This window comes from Pithys albifrons, chromosome 3, assembly GCF_047495875.1.
Source record: "Pithys albifrons albifrons isolate INPA30051 chromosome 3, PitAlb_v1, whole genome shotgun sequence".
Classification (NCBI taxonomy): domain Eukaryota; kingdom Metazoa; phylum Chordata; class Aves; order Passeriformes; family Thamnophilidae; genus Pithys; species Pithys albifrons.
Window position 1 is genome coordinate 37,970,791 of NC_092460.1, and position 23,433 is coordinate 37,994,223.

The 23,433-nt window shown below is 42.1% G+C and overlaps 1 protein-coding gene across 5 annotated transcripts in view; it reads left to right on the top strand.

The window, feature by feature from the left end:
• Nucleotides 1-23,433, top strand: part of ETV6 (ETS variant transcription factor 6) — a 131,195-nt gene that overhangs the window by 80,448 nt on the left and 27,314 nt on the right. For all 5 annotated transcript variants that reach the window (XM_071551424.1, XM_071551420.1, XM_071551421.1 and 2 more), the window contains one exon: nucleotides 21,996-22,160. In XM_071551424.1, coding sequence (XP_071407525.1) covers nucleotides 21,996-22,160 — 165 coding nt within the window. The remainder of the gene's footprint in view (nucleotides 1-21,995; nucleotides 22,161-23,433) is intronic.

Consider the following 23,433-nt stretch of genomic DNA (forward strand, 5'->3'; position numbering starts at 1 on the left):
CTCCTCCTGTAGCCAGTCCTTAACTGTGCTGGAGAAGGTGCCACTGAAATGGTGCTTGAGGTTGTTGTCTGTGCTCTCTGTTGTAGCCCTGTGTTACATGTGGCATTAAGGCTGTTGACTCTCTTCAGAGAAGTCAAATAGAAGCTGAGTGTAACATTTGAACTTCAGCCTTTGAGCCAAGCTTCAGTATAATGGTCTCACTTGTTAATTTCTAAGCCTCTCGGGTAGGTGATTCTTCTCACAGAGTTTGAGTCCTGTGACCTAGTGCCCTTGCCTATGCTGCTTCAGCATTTAGGTTTGCTCTTACAGCTGTATGCATGTCCACTTTTGTACCAAGAAACATTTTGTTTGCTTACTAAGTGCTTCCTCACAGGAAATTTCCTATGATGGAGAACTGTGGGGAAGCTTCCTGTCAGAAGAGAAGCTGCAGGGGGCAGATAACAAAGGCATTCGAGCCTGCAAACCACAGCAGCTGAAGAAGCTTTGTCACCTGGCACTTACTGACAGTGGAGGTTGGGTGGCAGGAAGAGTGAACCACTATCTTGAGTGATCTGGGATTGATAGGACAGGGGAACTACTCACTGGAAAACCCACAACTGCTGTTGACTGGTGAAGTCTTCACTGAGGCTGAGCACTGCAATTTGGTGTTGTTAAGCTGAGGTCTCCAGAAGCCATGGATTAATTTTTACCACAGGAGACTCTCCATGAGTCAATTAGGTCTGCATTTCTCAGGCTATGAAAAAGACTGTGTCTCTTTGGGTTGTGTCTGTTTGGGTACCAGGCCTAGCTCTGATGCTCACAACCAGTAGAGGAAAAAAGCCATTGCCTCATGGAAAAATACCACCTTTTGGTAATGTTTTCCATCTCCTACCAGTTGCTTTCCTGAAGAGAGAGGGTCCTGCAACCATACCATTTTTGAGCCCATGGCTGTCCCTGGCAGTCTCTGGAGAACAACTTTGTGTCACTCACTGATTTTATCTCACATTGGTACAAAAAGAATGGTCTGGCTGTCAAGTAACATACTATAAATGACACTCAATACTCCTATAAATGGCACTTAATACTCCATCTGAGACCTCTTGTCATTTTGGGCAGCCATTATGGCTGAGCAAGACTGAAGCCTGGTGACCTCGTAGGAACTCTGGCATGCAACTGTGTAACAGTAGTTCAGTCAGTCCAAGGCTGACAGTACTTACTTGAGGAAAGTAAGTACTCAAGTACTTGAGGAAAGCAGCTGATAATAAGAGAGTTCTTCAAGGACACACAGTGTCAATGGTCATTATGTCATCTGTGCAGTTAGGTGGGACTTTGGAGAACACTAAGGCCAATAAGGTACCTGAAAATTACCTACATCCTTCCACAATGCTTGCCTGCTGGCCTCACTGTGCCTTATATTCCTCATATATAATGTTATATTCATGTTAAAGCTTCTTTCTGACCCTGTTGACATCTCTGTCAAGATCAGTGTAGGACTTCAGAATTGTCAGTCTGTTAACCTAGAGTTGTGCCTGCCCCATAAACCATAGTTTGAGCTTCCCTCTCACCAGGCACTTCCCAGTGTAAGAACATGGCTTTGATAGTTTGTCTACTTTTTAGCTGCTGTGGCTGATAATTTCTTTGCCAGAACAGAGACCAGTACGTTGGTATTGACCTCTTAAAATGTCTAGTGCCCTAAGATCTGGAACAGACTTGAAGGAAGAGAGGTAGTCTCCCTTGTGCTTTTGATACTGAACTGTTGGGCCATGTGGATGTTAACAGGCAACAGTGAGAACTCAAACTTGGGGTGGGGCTGGGGCAAAGGAGGCTGGTCAAGGAGATCAGCACTGCACACTGGCACAATTAAAATTCAAGAGAGAGGGATGTGAAGTTGAGCTAGAAGGATGGCTTTCCTAATCTAGCCTTTGCTCTACTGTCATGTACGTAGCTGCTGCTGCACAGGCTTGCTGGAAAAATGAGCCATGCCAAGGTGTCTCATGCCCTCCTGACAGTGTTGGTTCATATAAAAGTTGATGGTATATTCCTGCTGTTCTCAGTTGTCCCTTTAGCAAAAAGTTGCAAAGGTCTGTAGGTTGGATGTAAAAGTGCTAACGCTCCTGTGGGTTTCATTATGATGCCATGATGGAATTTGTGAGGGGTTTTTTTACCATTCCTGATACTTCAAAAACAAGAGAAAAAGTTACACTCAGTATATTTATTCTGCATTATAGCTACTAAGGTTTTAAAGATGAGTAAATACCAGAATTAACACTGCTGATGTGTACATTGATCCTTCAATTACATGAGCTTTGCATATGCATCAAACACGGGCAGCATCTCGCAGAGTATGGACCCTAGGGGCTCCATGAATAACTTCACTGAATACTGATAAAGAGAAAAGGGAGTGAACCTTAGTCAGTAGAGAGTATAGTTGCAGGAGAAAGCTACTAAGTCTACAGGGACTCTTGATCTGCTCACTGATATGTCAGCATGAATTGTGTTTTTGCATCTCACAGGTTGTCAGTAACCACATCAGCTTTGGTGACTACAGCTGCACTGTAGTGGTTGTCTTGAAGTATATGAGAGTTTGTTCCTGCCTGCCTTCAGGACGTGTGGGTGCTGTTTGGTACCCAGAAGTGATTTGTACCTAATCACATAAGGGACCTGCAGCTGAACCTGGATTTTCCTGGTCCCTTGACCAATGTCTTCCTTGCTAGAAACTGCTTTCTTTTGCAACAGTGCACAGATCTACCTGTTCTTCCATTTGTATTTAATATCTCTGTGGCAAATAACTCAGCTGTTTACATGGGATAGTAGGGATAGTAGATAGTAGTTTACATGGGATAGTAGATAGGATAATATTTTTAGCAATCTGTAATTTAATTTACTGGATGAAAAAAATGAGGACAGTGAGCATACATTCAATATGAGCCTTGCAGGCTGGAGCTGGAGAATTGGGAAGCTAAGCTGACTGAGACAATGCAAAGATTGCTGAACAGAAACACATGATTCAAGCTGGAAATGCATTCCTGAGGAGACCTGTAGTTAATACTACTCATATAGTGAGTAAACTCTTCCATTGACTTTGGAGGTTGAGTTAAACGCCCTTAGATCCAAAGATGTTTGGTTCAGAGATCTGCATGGTATGGTATGTGCTTGTAAAGTGTGTTTGTCTTGATGTGGAGATAGACATTACCTTCACATGTACTTGGACAAACTGAGGAAGTGTGCTACATAAGCCAAGGATAAAGCACTGTATTTTTCATTCAAAAAAATGTAATTTGTTTTTAATAGTTTATAATGCTAATAACGCACTAGGAAATCTGTGATATATTGTGTAAACACAATAAAGTATTGGGAACACTCAAGTTCACTACTGATCGACTATTAAATATTTTCAGTGAAGTACAGAGAAACAGCCCAAGGCTGCAAAAAGTGATCCAGCTGGCAGATTATTAAACTGAGAATTCGCACTCTTAATTTGTAAATACAAATATTAAAGCTCAGAAGTGAAGTCACTAATAGACCTTGTTTGTCAGTAAACTTTCTTTTTAATACTGTAAGAGTAGTGTCTTTAAATCAAATTCTTAGAAGAGGTCAACAATGTAATATTTTTACTGTTATTCCAGTAGTCTAAGTTGGAAAAAAGAGCTTTTAGAACTGGTTACAAACCGATTCTCCTAACAATTATGGAAAATTTTGCTTGCCCCAAAATCTGTCTTGCCCCAAAACTCAAAGTAGACCTTACAGTAAGTGTTATGAAACCAAAGCACCAAAAAGAAGTTGCATCTTGAATGCAATGGTTTAATGCCAATGTTGAAATATTCCACATTTTTTCCATTTTACTTTTCAGTGAATCTGATTTTGCATATTCAGCCAAACTCTGTTAGGGTCTCACCGTTCTCCTGAGTATCATGAACTCTTGTTTTCTTTGTCCCGCAATTACTGCCTGTGGAGACCAAAGTCCTGCCTCCTATAGCAAAATCCTTGGTGTTACCCTTTCTTTTCTGTTTTGTTTGGCTTTCATGAACTGGGGATTTGGGAAAAAATACCAACAAAATACATCCTCTTAATAGATCTGCATAGAGACTACAATCCAAGGAAAACTCTCTCCTTTTTGTGCATTCCAAGCACATTGGGGCTCTGGTTTATGATTTCAACTGAGACAGTACAATTATGCAGAGTTGCAATGCAGGCACATTGAATTAAATTATGAAGATTGTTTGATTTCAACTTGGAGAGCATCTCCTGGCCCTTCATGTGGACTGGGGCCTTATTTTATGAGCTGCTGTAGTTAGAGAAATAACTGTGTCCTGTCTTTCTATACAAACAGGGCATCAGGCCCACTGGTTTAAAGATACTACATATTTTGAAGCTACTGTGAAAAACAAGGCAAGGGTTTGTATTGTTATGAAGAACCTAAAAATGTCTCTAAAATTCAGCATAATCCTTTTCAGAGTAAAAAAATTGGAAATCATGAGACACCCCCACCCTCCAAATTAAAAATGTGTATTTAACAAAAAACAAAATAAAACAAAAAAACCCCAACCAAACAAAAAACCTGAAGAAACTTAACTAAGGACAGGTTTTTCAGCCGTTTCTTTCCCTGAATGGTGGTTATCCAAGGAAGACATCCCATTAAAATCACTGGAACTGCTCACAGGAAAATGGGTTAACTCAACTCCTGCAGCTTTCAGTGTCTTGTTCATTACTTCAATGATATATTTACTTAAATTAATGCACTTGGATACTCAATCCACTATTTATGAGGCTTTTTTGCAGTTTTACATTTTTCTCAATTTTGACAATGCAAATATGAATATGGCATATACTTTTGTTTAGAATTGCTTTTAGTTTGAACAAATGTCAATTGTTTAACTTAAAAAAAATAATTAGGAGGCTTTCATTTAAAAGCAGAAAAACCCACACACAGCCACATTGACAGAATGTGAAAGGAATGTATACAGAAAAAGCAGATCTTTTGCACTAACACCACAATTTTTTTCACATTGTGTGTGTAAGAATAGTTATCAGGATGTACACCAGCTCTTTACAAGAAATAAAAATAAATCAGTAAGTGTATAATAGAATGAATGTTGGGATTAACTGCAGATATGGTTTTCACAGTGCTTCTCTGACACGTGGAGAAATGCCTGAGAACTTACAGAGCAAAGAGAGAAAGGAAAAAAGAGGGGAAAAAAATACACAGAGTCACTTGGATAGCGTTATGCAAATGACCTCTCCACCGTGCCTACCAATTAAGAAATAGCAGCTGTGGACATACCCAACTCCCACTTCCTGTGGAAGATGCAGCTTTTGCCTGTGATGTTGGCAACCACACTGTGAAAGGAGATTAAAAATTGTCTCTTTTTAAGAGTTTGGCAGAGATATTAAATGAATCCTGTACAAGATAAGCACCCTGATGGTATCCCAGTACCATTTTTTCAATTTCCTATGGGTTCTAGCAAACAAAGGAAGCAAAGAAATGACTCTGGTTTGAGAGGGGTACAGAAATAGTGCCAGATTTCTTCTGAAGGTACTGCTGTCCTGAAGTGAGAAGGGAAGAAGAAACACTTGTTGCCGTTTCAGCCCAACTCAGTCTGCCTGCTCTAGGTGTGCTGCTCTCTTCCCTCTTATGATTAAATTCATTTTCACGGTTGATTGTGCCAAAGGGAAACACAGAAAAGCAGCACATAATCTTACATAGATATTTTCAAACACCAAAGTGTCAAAATTTATGAAGTGGTTTTCATATTTAACACAAAAGGAAGACATTACGTTCAAAATTAACAACATGAACCTTCTGATATTGTGAGAAACTTTTCTCTCCCTTACAGTGCCTTGCATACTATTAGCACTGCAGCTAGATGGTCAAGATTACCAGTTGCCACTGATTTTCACAGGAGATACAGAGATGCTTCTCAAGTTTGAAAGCCAGTGCTTTCAAAACCTTGAGCAGGCATTAACTGGGCACTTGTTTAAGATTCAGCTGGGTGGATTAAATTCATGGTCAATATGACATGTTGATGAGGATTTTTAATTAGCTAGGGTTTGACACTGCCTCAGTTGTCAGAAGGCAAACCAGAGGGTAAGGTCAGATGAATGGTTTGGCTGAAGTTTTAACTTTGGATTGGTTGCATGCCCTGAGGGTGTATCCAGTGTGTTAATGCTGGTTCATTCAAGTCACTGCTTCCCAGGCTTAAAAGATAATCGTAGGAGTAGAGTAGCATTACTTAAGCCAGAAGGCAAAGACTGAGAAAAAACAGTGTGATCTTTCTGCATGCAAAAAGAAGAACCCGAATGATTTTGTCTTCCTCTCCTTATCCCCGTAGTGAGGAGAGAAAATGTTCTGAGGAATGTCGGAGGAACAGGATATAGTGGAGATGAATAGAGTCAACAGAACTATCTGTGCATTGGAGCATCCAGGGTGCAGGGCTGTGGGACGCACCAGCCCAGTGGAAAGCTGCAGGGAGAGGCTTTGCTCAGTACTCAGCAAAAGCTGTGAGCCTTGAGGGTTGTTCATGTTGCATGGAGATGGAGGCTATGCCAAAAAAATTTAAAAATTCAAACATTAACTCAAAATGATCAGAGGCATAAATTTGAGAAAGAAGTAGAAATTTTGATGCAAGGGAACTGTGCTCCTGTCCCAGTCAGGGTCAATGCTGCATCTGCCTCTCTGACCAGTGCAGTCTGGGCACTGTGTTCGTGTGTGCATCTTTGGCAAAAACAAAACAACAGAAAAGGAACTATGTCTTGCTAAATGCAGGTGCTTCGTGTGCAGCTTTGGGCTGAGTTCTCTGCTGATTTGGTCTGTGGTGTGAAAATCCCTTCTCTGGATACAAAACTGAAGCAGAAAGAAGCACAGACATGCAGAAAAATCTGTATCCACTGTTTTGGACTCTGGCCTTAGTAATGTGTTTCTCAATCCATTCTTCTAGATCCTGTCTTTGTTGTTAGGTTTTCAAAACTTCTTTGCTTCAGAGCTAGTTCCTTTTGTGGCGTTGTACTGCTCCTTACTGAGCACAACTTGTTTCTCAGTATCATTTCTCCAGGTTTGCAACGGTCATAATTGCTGCAAGGATGCCGTTTAGCAATGAATGGGGGAGGCAGTGACATGACAGTCGTTCTGCATGCCAGCCCTTCTCAAACACATAAAGGCTCACTTAGAGTCCTGCAAGAGAAAGGGGAAACACAGAGTAACAGTGCTGTGATTTTTTTTTCCTACAATGCATGCTGCTCCCTCCTTGTTTTCTTTCTGGTAACACCACGGTATTTAAGTGAAAAAAAAAGTTCTCTTGCCGACTACTCAGCCTCCTCCTCTGCCTCCTACTTGATTCCATCAGCAGAGTTACAAAAGCATGAATGTGATAGTGCTAAATGAATAAGGTTGAGCTTGAACTGAAAAAAGAAATGTCTTCTTCACATGGTGTGCACACTTCAGGGTTAGTGGCAGGGAAGAGGATACAGAAAGAAAATCAAAACCAGGCATCACAAAATATTTTGTTAAAAAATTAATCTCAGTGCTTTCTTTTGAGAATTAATCCTTAAGGGAAATAGGGTTTCCAGGACCTGAATTAACAAATTTGGTCATAGCAGGGAAGAGACAATATTGAACAGGACCAATCTAAAAAGTTGCCTGTTCCAACTGCTTCAGAAAAAGATATAAAAAAAGAAATGCTGCAATTTATTAAAGAATAAGCCAGCTCTCACAAATAAGCCATTTTTTGAATTTTCGTTATTTGGTTATCCAAACACCTGAATAGCAGGACTATAAATCCTTTCTGAAATTGCATTCATAACCTCAGAAACTGCATGGTGTCCAACACAGAAGACACTGTTTTCATGCATATACTGCATTTGAGTCCATATGCTCTGTGTTTATTATCGTCCAGAGTGGTGTGAGACCCTGATTTTCTCAGGGTTTCACAGGAAAATTTTTGGCACTTTGCATTCCCTAATGTAATTTTGTGTGAAATTGCTAAAGAAGGCTTCTCCCACTCCTCAAATTGACAGTGTGGCAATGTCTGCATTTCTGCACCATGCTGTCAGTGCTGAACTGGTTGACCCCAGTCATGTGGGGGAAAAAGGATCAAAATCACATTAATGAGCAAAGCATTGTTAAAATGTTTTCCACTTGCAGCTTGCTAAGAAGAAAGGAAAGACCTGGTAATGTCAACCTGTTTTGCACTGACATGCATCTGGTAGCTTAGTAATTTCTGTAATGTGGGAATTATAAAGACAGGTGTAAAGGGAAAAGGCTAAGGCAACCTGAACAGTTTGGTTAGAAGGTATTCTTTTTTCAAAATATAGTTCTCTATCCTTTCCTCATGTTCATGTTTGCTTCCTACCATCCTACTTCTCCAGTTTGTCTTTCTACTCACTCTGCTACCTGCCGTCTCCCACTCATAGGCATGCACACTTTGATCTGGAGCCTGAGAGGCTTTTAAACTGTGCAGTCCTGTTTCAGTCTTGATTTTACTCCTGTGCTCTATTTACTAAGAAAACTCCCTCCCTCTGATCTAATACTGAACAGCATTTCCAAAAATTGCTGTTGCTGCTATGGTTGACAAAAACAGCAACAGCAATGGCTACTTGTTTGTGACACAGGCAATTTAACCAAAGAGGGATATCCAGGCAAGCAGGACAGAGTATATTGCTTCAGGGATGCTCAACTTCTGACAAGTTCAAGCACAAGAACAATAGGTCCAAATGGTGGATTTTAGAAATGATGTTCCAATTTTTGCAAGTTGGTTGTGAGTCAGTTTTTCTTCAGATGATTTGGAAGTTATGATACAGAAGAATGAAGCAAAACTGGTTTGGACTTTGTAAATCAAGCTAGTCTTGAACATTGGAAGAATAGAAGACAAATTACTTCGAAGACACCTCTGTTGCTTTCCTGACTGCACCATCATTGTGATCGTCTGAGTTTCTGTGAATGGAAGTGATGTGTGAACAGATGACCTATAAATATGGATTTCTGCAACAGATAAAATATTCTTCACGGAGCTGACTGAAACTTGCCAATATACAGGGGAGCACTACTATGAAAATTTTAATTGGACAACTTGGTGAAAAAGTATTTCAACTCCATTTTCACAATAGCCACATAATAAAGTGTCTGGGGATTCCAGTAGTTTGGTTGGTTCCTGGGAGACCATCATGCTGTCACTTTACTTGCACATTGATTCGCTTCCTTCTCCTGTCTGTTTATATTGTAATGTCATCCAGGCAGGGACTCCTCCATATTCAATGTTTTATACTACCTGGCACAACTGTGAGCCATGTAAAGCAGCCATGAGATGTTACTAAGTATTTCTGTCACAAGTCATATAATTTGATTCTCTTTCCCAATACTTATTTAGGTTGCTACACCTTACCCCTTCAAAAGACGGACTGAGAGAGGAAAGTTTCTCACTCCTCCTGATGTCACAGCTCCACAGCTAATCACAGCTCAGCTCTGACACTTAGAGCTGCAGCACACAGTCCCCCTCTCAAAAGACAGGGTCCCCTTTCCCCTTGCACATTTGCAGTAGTTCATTTGCGATAGCAAACACAGGGGTGACCATCCTTCCTGTGGGAAAGGAAGGGTGGAAAGGACAGAAATCCTGAGATAGCTTCACTGATGTCTAGGTCAGTAGGCATCTGTACTAGCACAATAGGCTTAAATGGTATTAAGAATTGTGAACCTGTGATGATTCCAGTTACCCATCATTGCTAGGTAGGCAGTCACTCCCACTGCACCTTTAGCGTGGCAAGAAACTCCAAACCCAGGATAAGACAGAACCTCCCCTTCTGATTCATCTCATATATTTGTTTCCCTTTTAATTCAAAACTCGAGTCTTTACTGGAACTGCATGGGGAAATTATTTGCCTCTACTGACTTTGCAGTAATTTTTCCAGCCCTGGAAGCAAGCTTTTCTCAGTGACATCATCAAGATTAAACTCAGGTAATACAGCAAGCCCGTGCATTATTTTCCAGTGACGTGACACATTCTATGACAATACTAGCTGAAGCATTTTCTCCCTTTTCCATTACCACATCCAGCTGTTACTGTTTTTGCAATTTGCCACCTCCGTGCCAGTTGCGTTGACCTACCTGTTAGAGCAACTGTGCTCTTAGTCTGCTCAGAAAGCTGATCTGGCAGAAACTGATGTACACATATACTTAAATTATCTCTCTCATGGAGATCACAGCATAGCTCCTCCGCCAATTGCACTGGCACATCAAAGTGCTAGCCAGATAATATTCCTAAGTCAACATTGGCGTGGAACACTGCGTTTTGTCCAAGCTGTCGCCTATAGTAAGCTAGTTTGAAGGACACTGTAGTCGTTGCAGACATCCCAACACTGACAAATTATCATCTTTGTTCTAGCTCCTTCACACCAGACAGAATAAGAGAAAGGGATTCCAATACACCCATTCTAGAGAGAGGCTGTTTCCTTCAAGCACAGCACTCCAGCAAGACACTTGAAGCCAGAGAGGAGAACCTATACGTGTGTATTTCTGAGATCTGAGGCTGTCATGGAGAGGTAGCCATAGCTCACACAACTATGTATCTGTGCAGCAGTCAGAGCTGTGTTCATTTCACAGCAGACCAAGGTTTGGCTGAAGCCATAGCACTGACAGACCTCAGCATTAACTGGCTACTATAGCTGTTATGCTGAACATGCAGCATGTTCTTAGTTGATGGCATCCTAGGGATGACTGCAAATGCTGCAGCCATGGCTCTGACTGCAGGGTGCTGTGTGTCTTTGACACACACAGCGCAACATCCTAGCAGCAGTCTGACAAGGATCTGACAGGATTTTGCATGCTGTCCCAGTTAATAAAATTAATTTCTTCTTTCTTGAACAGTATTTTCAAGTGGTCCCAAATCGAAGTAGTAATGCCTCAACTTCATATGACTTGCATAGAAATAGTAAGTGGAAGCCAGTTTTTTGGGGGGCCTAATATGAGAAGTCAGTGGGTATGCTGACTAGTATCAGAGCAAGCAGGAGTTAAATGCTGGGAAGGAAGCAATTCTCAAGCTGCAGCAAAGGTAATCATGATAATTTATCATCTGATAATCAGAGAGCACACACTTAATTTGTTCTCATTATCAACGTATTTCAAGCACAAGTACCTTGGTACAAGAGGCCTTTCTGTGCCCAAGTTGCACTGGAAAGTTGAAGGGCTCCATGCAAATGTAATGCACTTACTTCTCCTGTATGGGGGATGTGTTGTAGTGGAATTTGGAGTCCATCTCAGTACCCTCCATGTCCTCAAATATGAGAAGGACCCCCCAGCATGTAAAGCTGTTGTTTTAAGTGCTTAGCCTTTCTCTAGAACGGCAGTGTGTCAGAAATGACTGACAGTTTGTAAGAACTGTGGGGATTTGGTTCATTAAGGAACCATCAAGGATTGAAGCTCAATCTGGAGTTTTTAATCATGTCAGAACTCTGGTTTGCAGTATCTTGGGAATGGGTAATGTCTGCAGCATGCTAAGAGTGAGCTTTTACCTCCAAAGATGTGGTTCAAAACTAAGCCCACTGTGCAGTCTCAAAAGTTGTAACTTGCATCACTTCCACCAGTAATTTAATGTCACCTGAAGGCAAGTTTTCACTTGTATGCTGGTGGATTGAAGTGGGCTGTTATAGCCCTCCTGCATGAGCACTCTGAAGGAGAATGCATACATAACCAAGAGGTCCAAAAGCAAAAACAGCTACAATAGAAGTATGACATACTTTTAACATGTGTTGTTGGTAAATTTCTTTTCTCCAGTGATTTGCTTAATGGTGGTTACAGGCAAAGTAACCCATGATTCTGGCTGTGCTGCCAAAATTGGCTTTTACAGTAGTTGTGTGAGTACAGCTGCAGCTCACAAGTCTCTGCCCCAGTGCAGAGGAAGCCAACAGATGACATCTTGCTGTTATGGCATAGACTGTTCTTTGGTGAAGCTGGCCTCACATTCCCTGGAAACAGCCTGGAAAACATGCTCTTCGTATACAGACTCCTCCCTCGCCAGATCTCCCAGTCGCAGTTGAGTTAGGAAACAAAGTCCCAGCCAAAATTCCTTAAGGGAAAGGGACCCTCAGGATGTGAGCCTCTGAGAACAAAATTTCCTTGTGAGAAAAAGGCAGCTTCTTAATACAGAGGGTTAGAGTGTCTTGCTATGTTGGTGGTGTTTTGTTGATCTGTGAAACTGAGATTTCAAAACTTTCCACTTGATTCAGCTGTACAAAAAGGACTTCCTAACCCCTCTCTGAACAGAATGGTAGGATCTCTGCAAGTCTGCTACCACTGGAGGATCAAGGTGATGTAGCTGATGGTAGATTGAAGTGATCAATTGCTAAAAAATTAAGATGTAGGGCTACATCTTAATTATAGGTAGCTGTATTCATTTGCAGCTAGCAACTATTTCTTCAGTTTTTCACATCTTTCAGAAGTGTTGATCAGATGGCTTTCAGTTCTGTCACCACTATAACTGCCACATACTGTAAGCATGGTAATAATCTGAGCACTCTGCTGCACTGTACAATTGGGCAGCAGGCAAAAGATTTAACTAAAACCATTATGTAGTTCAAGGCTACCAAGATCAATTTATTTCTAATTACTTACAAATCTTCCCCACCCCAGCCAGGTAGCAATGCCATATTGTGTTATAAAAGAAACAGCACATATTGACAGTTCATTCTAGTATGGGGTTGGGTTGTTTATTTTAGAATTACTAATGCCAGGATGCATCAAATAATTGATACACAGAGCAGGAAGGAAAAGTAGATGTTAAGGATGTAAAGATGTTCTGCATTTGTCCAGTTGTAAAGAGGAGCAGAATAGAGTTCCTGAATTCGATCCCTCTTATAAGAGATTCATTGTATGGGCAGGCATTCAATGACTTTGTTCCTCACGTCTATAAAACAGTTATAACAATCTGATTCATCTGCAATTGAGAGATATTGTGGCATGTAATGTGCAAGTTTTACTAATAGTAAGTATCAGCACTGGCCATAACCAATACAGAAAAACTGTAAAGAATATTTATTAGACCTGAATTTTTGACCTGGATTAAGACATTGGTTTGCAATAATAAAGAGTTGCTGAGAAGAAAATTAAAGTTTTTATAATCCCTTGACTTCTGGCAAAACTGTTTCCTTCTGACAGCACTGTCTTTTGAGCTGCCTACTCTATGACATTGTCAAGGCTCAGCTACTTTTGTTTAGGATGTAGTTTTTGCACATACAAGGAGAAAAACAAGAGAAGACATTTCTTTCAGCTGCTTTTGCAGCTCCATGGACTATGGCCAAAAATTGGTTGAGAAGGCGGGAGTGAATTAACACGATAACAGGGAGCAGATCAAAACTAACATTTCCCCAGTCCCCAGTCCACTGCCACTGCTGGTGTGGCACAAACTGCTCTGGTAGGAATATCATAGTCACCTACCCTCTGCCTATTGGCACAGCATGAGCAAAGAGAGTCTGCAAGTTCTTTCCTGTGTGTGGCAACCGTGGTAGTGGCTGAGTGCCTGTAGTCAGCCAAATGGCTTTATGCTGTCCGTGACTCACTGACTTGCTGTTACACTCTGGCCTTCCCTGAATGGGTCAGCCAGATGCAAATACCAGCCTTCACCCTGCCCTGGAAGGAGACCTTTTGTCAGGCTTCTAGGAAAGTTTTGCAAACAACATGAAAGGAGCTGGAGCCGTGTGCAGAGTTCTTGAAAGCTGTTGGACATGGCTCATGGAATGAGTTCCTAGAAAATCCACTGGTCTTTTCTTCACCTCTGTGATTGCTTGCTTCTTGGTAGCTTTTCCCTTTCAGAACCTCTAACCCTGGTGTCTCAATTTAAAAGAAAACTAAGATGCCTATCTGGACTAGGAAGGGGGCCTCCTCCCAAAAAACCACCACAACCTTTGAAATTAAGAGATTTTAATCAGAAAATGTATTTAAGAGCATAATAGTCCTTTACTACAAATACTTTTATATATCTATATATTTAGATGTACATATACATACATATACATATACACGTACACATATACATGTGTGTGTGTGTGTGTGTGTGTGTATGTATATATCTATATATCTATATATATCTATATCTATATATCTATATATCTATATCTATATCTATATATATATATAACAAAGCCAGAACAGAACAAACAGCAACACAGTAACCAAAACTTTCGAACAAATCAAGTCCTATCTTTGCCCCTTTGGTACAGTTATATCTACAGACAGCAGGAGGCGATGCTGTGCCTCAGGAGGCAGCAGCCACCATAAGACACTCCCGGGCACCAGTGAGGCAAGGATGGGGAACCGAAACCTTTCCCATGGGCAGTGCGAGGACTCTATCCTACTGTCCTTAGTCTGAAAAAAAAGCATTGTGGGATCGAGGGGAAGGGAGCAGCAACTCCTCTGCAGCTGTGTCACAGCCCCTTCAAGGAGTCTATAGTGAATCTAGGAAGCAGTGACCATTCCCTCAGAAGAACAGCACAAGATATGCAGAGTGAGGGGGCAAGCCAGAAGAAGGACCCCCTCCCAGTGTTTCCACCAGCGCAGCAAACATCAGTTGGAACCCACACAGACTGAGGAGAGATGTGTGGCTAGCACCAGGAAAAAATTCCCTCTCCTCACACCTCCCCCAATCATCCTCTCAGCCATCAAGTTGGAAAGCAAAGCCATCCCCTTTGTTTAGCCTTTAGCTGGCTCGGGGAGCAGGTAGTGGGGGCCTAGGCTGGACTTCACCAAGGCCATCTCGTCCTTTGTTGGTAAGGGAGAGAAAAAATTCCATCAAAGATACTGAAACTCTGAACACCTGGCCGCTTCAACAAACATACCAGCACCATTATCTAGACTGATCTGTCCTGTCCTGGGTGAATTCTTTTATCTGGCCACAGACTGCCTGTCAGCAGCTCAAGTATTGTAACATTTTCTGACTGATCCCACAATGGGGCAGCTCACAGAGGATGCAGGGCTACATCCTAACCTCCACTCATTCTATAGGGTAGCTCTGGATGATTCAGTGGAAACAGAAGGGGAACAAGCAGCTGAGGTCAAATACAGATCTCAGAAGAAATGCGGCACAACTGGCCACATTAAATCACTGGGATTGCACTTCTTTATTCTGACATCAGGTACAACTTTGAGGACTTCAGGGATTGGTCAGCAGTGTTCAGGGACTTTTCTGACTTGCTGGGGCAGGGGGTCTTTGACATAGCTGAGTAATTTCATCCAAGAGTTACTTCAGTTACTAACCTCTCTGTGCAATGAAAATGGTTTGGCTGTAGAGTGAGAAACAGTATGGTCTTCATTTTAATTTCTGTAGTGTGTGGCCTTTCCTCCTTCCTTTCCTATTTACACAGACTTCAGATTTTGTGGGGCTTTTGTACCAGTGACTTCATCTGCCATCTTTAATCAGTGAGCTGTCTCAGCTCAGCAAGCTAATTTAAAGTCCCATTTGTGCATTTGATCAGCAAATGCAAACCATGTGTAATGTCAGCAGGTCAGATGAGGTGATGGAACATGGGATTTTCACTTCAGTTCCAGAAAGGGCCATGGTTGCTTTCAGGAAGCTGAGCTTGGCACTGGGTGTGGGCAATTGAAAAGATTTATTTCCCTGTATGAGAGCTTAGAGCTTGATCATTCTAATCAAGCATTTTCCGATCAATATGTTTCTTACAGACCTTCCAATGGCTGCATTAGGAAAGCAGTTTTATTTATTTTATTATTCTGAAGCCCTAAAGGGTTTGGGTGTGTCACGTTCCAGGGTCTCTGTACAGACAGTGCAAGGAGAAGGGCTGGGTCACAGGGCACGACACTAGCAAAGTCAGGATGGCAGAAGCCCAGCACAGAGCTTCACTGTGTTTCTGCAGATGTCTGCAAGCATGAAGGCCCCAGAGCAGGCACAGTGCACAGAGCATTACCTGCACTTTTGCTCTACCTCTAATACCCTGTTCAACAGGATACATAAGCCTATGTCTTTTATTTCAAATTACTACTGAAAAAGCTGTTTCACCCTCTGTTCCTAGTAGGAGTCTGCCCAAAGCGTTGTCATTCTGGTTACAGGCAGTTTCAGACCTTTTTAAAGGACATGTAAGCATCACTTGTGGCCTCTCTTCCTGCCCATCAAACAACTCCTCTGTTCTCTGTTCAATCATTTTTTCCTCAATGAGACCTGTTAAGGTGCATTTTCGTGTACTGCCATGCATTTCTCTGGTACCAATTTGTACTCGCTTCCCAAATAATTCTCTCTGAGGATTAGCCAGGATTAATCTTTTCTTCATTTTCTACCTTTGCTTATCACTGGACCTTGAAACTGCAGTACAGTTTCCTCTCTAGTGTAGGATGAGGCAATCCCTGCAACTCAGCAGCAGTGAATAGTCACTGCCTCTGCACTACATGGGTCTAAGTGGCACCGGCAGGAAAGAGCAAGTGGTCAGGCACATCACTGCACACTGGACCTCCATCCCCTACTTGTAACAGCAAGTGTACAGACCACCAGGGATACAGGGTTTATCCTATGGTAGGGCTACATCTTCCACATGTCTGCCAACTCAGGAGCAGTCCCAGAAGGCACTTACACTATCCATCTGCCTGGAAACAGCTAAGCATGCCACAGCTTGGTGTCATGCATTTCCCTCCTCTGAGGAGTTAGAAAGACTTCCTGAGAAAGCCTTAACCTCCCTGCCTTTACCTTCCATCGCAGTGAGAGTTCTGAAGAGCTGCTGAGCACCCTGTGGGTTGGATCCTGCCAGTGCTGGGCACTATGGGGAAGACATTTGTGGTAAGAGATAGGTGCAGCAGCTCCAGCAGAGAATTGCTGCCTCAGGAGGAATGCAGTGCCCAAATTGGCCTTAAATTTGAAATGCCCTTCAGTACTGAGCTCAGTGCAGCCCTTCTTGGGGAGCAGCATGTCATGTTCTGTCAGGTTCGAGCATGAACAGGGTCCCTGGTCTGCCGCAACAATCAGTACCTTGAACGGGGAATCGGAGACCAGCAGACCCAGCACCATGGGAACATTGAACCATAATCATTTGAAGAAGCTGTGCAGCATGGGAGGAGGATTTAAATCTAATCACACATTCTTCTTTCAGATTGTGTTGCCTTTACGCAGAAATGAAGAGAAAAACACAACTTCATGCCCCTCTTCTCTTTGACATACATCATCATACTCAGAGCCACATGTTAGGCTTTATGGGGACCATGGGTGAATTTTGTTAATCAGTAACAAAAAAAAGAGCATCAGTTCCCTAAAGAGTTAGTTGATAGCAGATTTTCAAGTCTTCTGAACTTCTCCATCATCATTTTTCCACTAACAGCTCAAAACTGAACTGGTCTCTTTCGAGCTGCCAGTGATGATGCATCTGGCCTTGGGTGTTTGGAAACCAGCTGCTGATTTGCATACACTGACCCTTTTGCTGTTTGCCCAACTGTGCTAAGTAGTTTTTGGCGTGGGATTGTGAACAATTCTGTCTGCCCTGCAGAAAGCAGGAATAAATGAGAGGTCTGTCTTTACTCTGTTCTCACATCATCATCCTGCCTGCCAGGCAGCCAGGTGTAAGGATGGAGAGCCTAGCTGAAGAAGAACAAAAGTTAGATAAAATTTACTGTGAATAGTGCTTCCATCATGCACGCTGTCATGTAGCTATGTCTTCATATTGAAACTAAAACAGAACAGCAGCTGTCATTGGTACTGTACATCACATTTTGCATTGGATTTGTGCCTTCAGATTGTTTCAAAATGAGTGAAGTTGAAAACAGCCTGTGGTATGTTATTGTTCACGTTTTAGATGTATCTGTTATGTACACTGTACATGGCAACTCATACTGTAAAATGCATACATTTTCTTCCAAACCACAGGAGATGCTGAATACGAGTGCTCTGCAAGATTCAAGGTTGCCTACATCTTTTCACAGAACAAGTTGTAACCCCACCAAAAGTCTGTGGTCAGATGCAAATATTGCTGGCTGTGTAGTTCTGTGTGCAGAAGGTTATAATAGGTGAGCAGAGTGCTCATCTTCTTCGTGCCTCTATCGTGCCTTGGTGTAAGTGCTAAACACATTTACTGGCTACTTCAAAGTGTACATTACCCCATCAGCCTGTCTCCATTGTACTTGGATTTGCTGGTTGAGAATAGAAAGGAACCAGGTTAGAGTTCTTCTGCAGTCCAGAGGGTTACCAGGTTGTGCCCTGCAACATGAGAATTGATCATTCCCACCATTTATAAGCTAGTGTAACAGGTGTTAGAAACAGGATTTCAGGTGAGGAATATGCCACAGGAGTAGATAATCTCTTACAACACCAGTGCACCAGCCTGCAGCATTAGAAAGGTGAGCGCAAATTTTGCTCCCTGTTTAATGCATATGAGGCTGTCATTTTATAAACATGTCAATAAGTTATTGTATTCCATTCTGCTGGGAGTGGTGCTTGGAAACTGCAGAAGACAGAATATACACTGCATCTTACAGAAGTGGATTCTGATGGTTTACGCAGCTTTGTCTAATCTGCTTTCAGCTATAGAGTTCAAGAAGTTCTTGTTTATTTTTACACTATACAGATAGGGAGGCCACAATTGGCAATGCTTACCAGATTTCAACCAGCAAAGCAATGTCAGAGATGGGAGCAGAGACAGGTCTGACTCTCAGGTCAAAGTTCACCCTGTGAAGTTGACGGCAACACTGGACACCAAGAGAGCAGGCTGGGAGAAAAGCTGCTTCCTCTGTGTCTGATCTGCACCTACTGAAAGCTGCAAAGCCTTCATGCTGATTTCAACAGTCAGTTCAGCAGGCAAAACTCTGCCCCCATTTTGCAACACAGCTCTCATTTTCCCCACTTGATTCTGCCTGGTAAATACCTTTGTTAGTTGAAGACAGTGCTGTTGGCTTTTGCAGAGAATAAAACTTAGAGAGATAAAAAGAGCCCATTTTCCTCCACTGTGGACATGACTATAAAAGAGAAGATGGAGAGGAGAAAATAATAAACAGCATCCAGTGAAGAAAAATAGTGTGAGTGGGATTAAGTTTTATGGACAGTACAGGAAAGCATTTTCAGAACCTACTGATAGCAATGTACACTGTTGTAAAACCCCTTCTGCTGCAAAGCCAACCCTCTCATGACCTTGTTTTCACAAAACCAAGTACTTGTTTTTAAGAAAGGGGCAAGAAAGTGGCATACGAGTTCAGTACATGCTGTACTGCGCATGAAAGAATTGTTTTTTGAATGGCAGTTTCTGCAGCACTTGCAGCAACACTGATATACTCCCCTAGGAAAGCCTCCTGTGACTGAACTGGTTCAGCCTCACAAAACAAAAGGGCATGCAGTGGAGGCATGTGTTTTTGAGAAACTAACTTCCCAGGAAAGCTGCAGTGCAGGAAGGGTGGGAAATAAGAGAAGAAGCTGTCCATCTAGGAAAAAGCAGTAAACTTAATTTATGGCACCTTATGTCTTCCACACAATGTAAGTATTTAAATATAGTGTCACACCAGGGGTGGAGAGATGTGGCCAATACACCCACTGGTTTTGGTGATAGCTAAACTGAATTAGACTGGCTGCTTGCTGATTATCAGTAATTTCAAGCCAAGTGGTCATAGGTCATATTACTTTGGGGCTTTTCTCACAAGCTTTGGCAATGCTCCTGAAATCCAGCAGAGACCTGATTTACAGTGTGAAGCGTTGGGTCTGTTTCAGAGTTGCCAACACAGCTCATGTGGCTTGTCCCAGTCTGTGACTTACCTGGCTGTTCTGGGTCTAGTACCAATCTATCTAAACCTCTCTTTTAAAATGGTACTTTTGTATTAGTTGGATGGATAGCGAAAATACACTGTCAAGAGCACATGGGAAATGTTGATCTGTGTTTGTATAGGGAGTGATTTATTTACTATGTTGTTATCTATAATGGAGCACGCACCTCATGTGAAGTTAAACAACTGTCCTTGTCAGCCTGGTTTTCCCAGTGATGTTTTCTTTTGTTTCATGCCTCATCTTGTGAAGTGCGCATCAGAAGTCTGGTTGGATTTCTACCTGACAGTTCTCATTTTGGCAATTTATTATTTGCATGGCATGGCAAAGAGGGAGACAAAAGAAACTCCACATGAGTATTTCAAACACTCCTCAGATGGGCTTTTAAAACCCTTTTATATGGTGTGATCTGGCTGCATTACATCTTACTTCTTTTTCTTTCTCTTTTAGCTACAGTCAATGTGTGTGCTGCCCAGCAGCAGCCTGGGGTCTAGAGTGTATTTTCTGCAGGAATAACTCTGTATTCAGCAAAAGATGAACTTCATTCTGGGATTTTAGATGATAATTTCCATGTCTCTGAGCAAGTCTACACCTCACCTCAGTCCAGTCCCTTCAAAAAGAAAGGTCTTACAGAAAACTCTGACCCTGATAAGCAGATCCTAATTCATAGGAGGAAGAGAATTTAAATACTTCAAAAATAAATAAATGCTACTACTTGTTTCTGTGTGGCACATAATATAGTGCAGTTGAAAGCCAGAGGAAATTCTTACTACTGCCATGCAGAGTTCCCTTCCTTAGGTCAGCTCTGATCCTTTCTCAGGCATGATCTCAATTCCTTTTCTGACAGATACAGTTCTGTATGCAGCTGTGGTTCTGGGACTTTCCAAAGCAGTTGTCTGGGAATCTGGCATAGCAGCAGAAAGCAATTCACTGCATGTTACCTCTTGCTAAAACAGAAAAAAGAGGTTTCCTATCTGTTAAAGAAGTAAAAACAAACAAAACAGGAGTGGTACAACTCTCCCAGGTTTCTTTTAGTGCTTGGTAGAATGAGGGTAATCAGAGAATGGTGTGCCAGGAAGGAAATTTCTTCCCATGTGCAGCACACAATCAGCCAGGTGCAATACAAGGAAGGGAGGTTCATCTTCCTCTAAAGCATGAGATATTAGCTCCTGTCAGAGTCTGCGGACCCGAGATCTGATCAGATAAGGCAAATTTTATGTTCCTATGCACAGTAGGTAAGCTTTGTAGCAAGTCAAACAATGAATCATCTCATGAGGGGAAAAAGAAAAAGCTTTTATCATCCAGTGGATTGGAGATAATCTCTCAACTTGGATATAAACAGCTGCTTCACCTTCTCTTGCGAGGGAAGGAAGCTATTTTAAATTTGTCTGTAGAACAGATGCTGAATTGTTGTACCTCCCAAGCTTCTCTGCCTGGGCCCAGGAAAGGTAGCAGGCAAAATGTCTGACTTTGATGGTAACTTGTTTGGGCCCCTGTGAGTAAATGTATATGGTGTATGAGCTGGCTGGAAGAAAGGGAGTGCCAGATTGTCCTTGGCATCCTGGAAAATCTGTGTCCAAACAGACTATCCCTGCTATTTTACTATAACATGATAAATCCCCTTATATGGACTGAGTTACATTGGTAGCAGTGCTAAAGGTGCCACAGTCTCGGTACTGGTCTTTAATCTGCAGTGTGGCAATAGCATCTGGAAACGTAACAGCATCTGAAGGAGAGTGGGCCTGTCTGAATACACCTTTCTCAACCATACACATGCTGATAACCAGTTACAGATACACTGTTACAGAGGCTGAATTAATAAGCCCTTCCTTACAAACCCCAGCCACCTATAGGGAAGCCATAGCTCTTTTGCATCTGACAACTTCTCATTATTCTTTATCCATGAATTTACAAGGGGCATGAAGAGAGACCACACCTCTCTCCCATGAAATAATACACATCAAGGATGGATGGGGCCAAGGACTTTGCCTGCTGCCAGCTCTGCACATCAGGAGAGTTGGAGGAAAACTTCATTGCACAGTGGAATCATGGAATGAAATAATATCTTAGGAGCTTTTTTCCCGGATGCTGAGGCAGTTCTTGCTTCTCATTTTTTCACAGTTCAACCAAGGTGCCTAAACTAATGAAGTATTTCACAGTTCAGTGCTTAGAGTAATTCTACATCAATATGACAGTCCTCTCTTAAAATTTCCTTGAGAAAAGGGGGTTCATTGGTATTTACTGACATTCCTATGCTTTGTCTCAATTTGGTAACACAGTTATGGTCTCTTCCTTCCACAGGTTTGCAGCCCATGTACTGGAGCAGGGATGATGTGGCACAGTGGCTCAGGTGGGCAGAGAAGGAGTTTTCCTTGAGACCGATTGAGAGCAGCACTTTCGAGATGAATGGCAAGGCTCTGCTGCTCCTGACCAAAGAGGACTTCCGATACAGGTCTCCTCATTCAGGTGAGGATTTTTTTCAGAAGCTGTGATTGAAAAGAGAGAGGAAGCTGCAGTGAAGGCTGAAGAGGATCACAGGACAAAATGGTCACTTTTGTTGGGGTGAGGAGGCGAGAAGGAGAACAGGGGCACTTGTATGAGTCAAGGACAGAAAGGACAAAGAGGGAATGAAATCCTGATACACCTGAGTTGTGGGCATATTTGGATGCAAATCCAACCCCAAACGTCTAACCTGTTCATAGTTAAAACTCCCTGCAGAGCTCCCAGAAAGCAAGCTTCTCTGGCAGCATTTTCTGACTTACAGCTCTTCCCTGTAAAGGCTTATCTGTTCACAGACCCAGCTACAGCAGCAAGTTAATCAAGTTAATCTTTAAGCAGCCCTTTTTAGCATTTTGCCTCACAGTTGTCTTGGCTAAGGTGCTGATAAAAGTGACTGCAGAATTCCTCCCTTGGGGACTTTGGTTCTATTTAACAGCCCCTGTGGTTTTTTCTTTACTTTACCATAGTCTCTCATGTGCTGGAATCCAGCCTAAGGCACAGCACAGACAGGTGTGTGAATCAGTCTGCCAATTGCTCAAATTATGTCTTCACTTTTTCACAAAGGAGATTTAGAAATGTGTATGTTGCTTGCCTGTATTTATATCCCCTGCGGTCTGTCTGCTCCACTTTTACTTTCAGTGTAAGCCTCTGCCCTCCTTTGTCAAGGGTGTTTAACTAAATATGAGTTGTGAGCTTCTTTTGTGACCACAGAAGGCCCTCCTGTTAAATATAAATACTTGTAATTCAATCACTGTAGCTGATCAAAGAGCTTGGACTGAGTGGTGACAGAACTGCTGTGAGGAGGCTTCCAGTGAAAGGTGCTGAAGTACAGCTGGTGCTGCTTGGATCCAGCTGATAATAAAGCTGTGGTGCTAATTCTGCACCAACCTGCTTGGAGACTCTCCACAACCATCTTCCTGCAGAATCTGCCTCACAAATTGTTCCTTAATGTTTAGTGTATATGAAGTTTTTAAAGCATGTGCTTATTTTGTAAGGAAGAAGAGGCTAAACATTACCATCTATTATCAGTGAGAACTTATGCCTAGAAATGTCTTTTTTTTCTTTTTGTTAATTCTGGTACACCACTTGGAATCAGTGCCGTAAAAAAGTAGCACTGCTTGAAGCAAAAGCAGTGTGTTGAAAGCAGGAGTGTAGGCAAAGATGACAAGGGACACCTTTATGTATGTTGTCTGCAACTCCCCTTATTATCCCTTCCTGCTTCAAAATTATGAAGGTATAT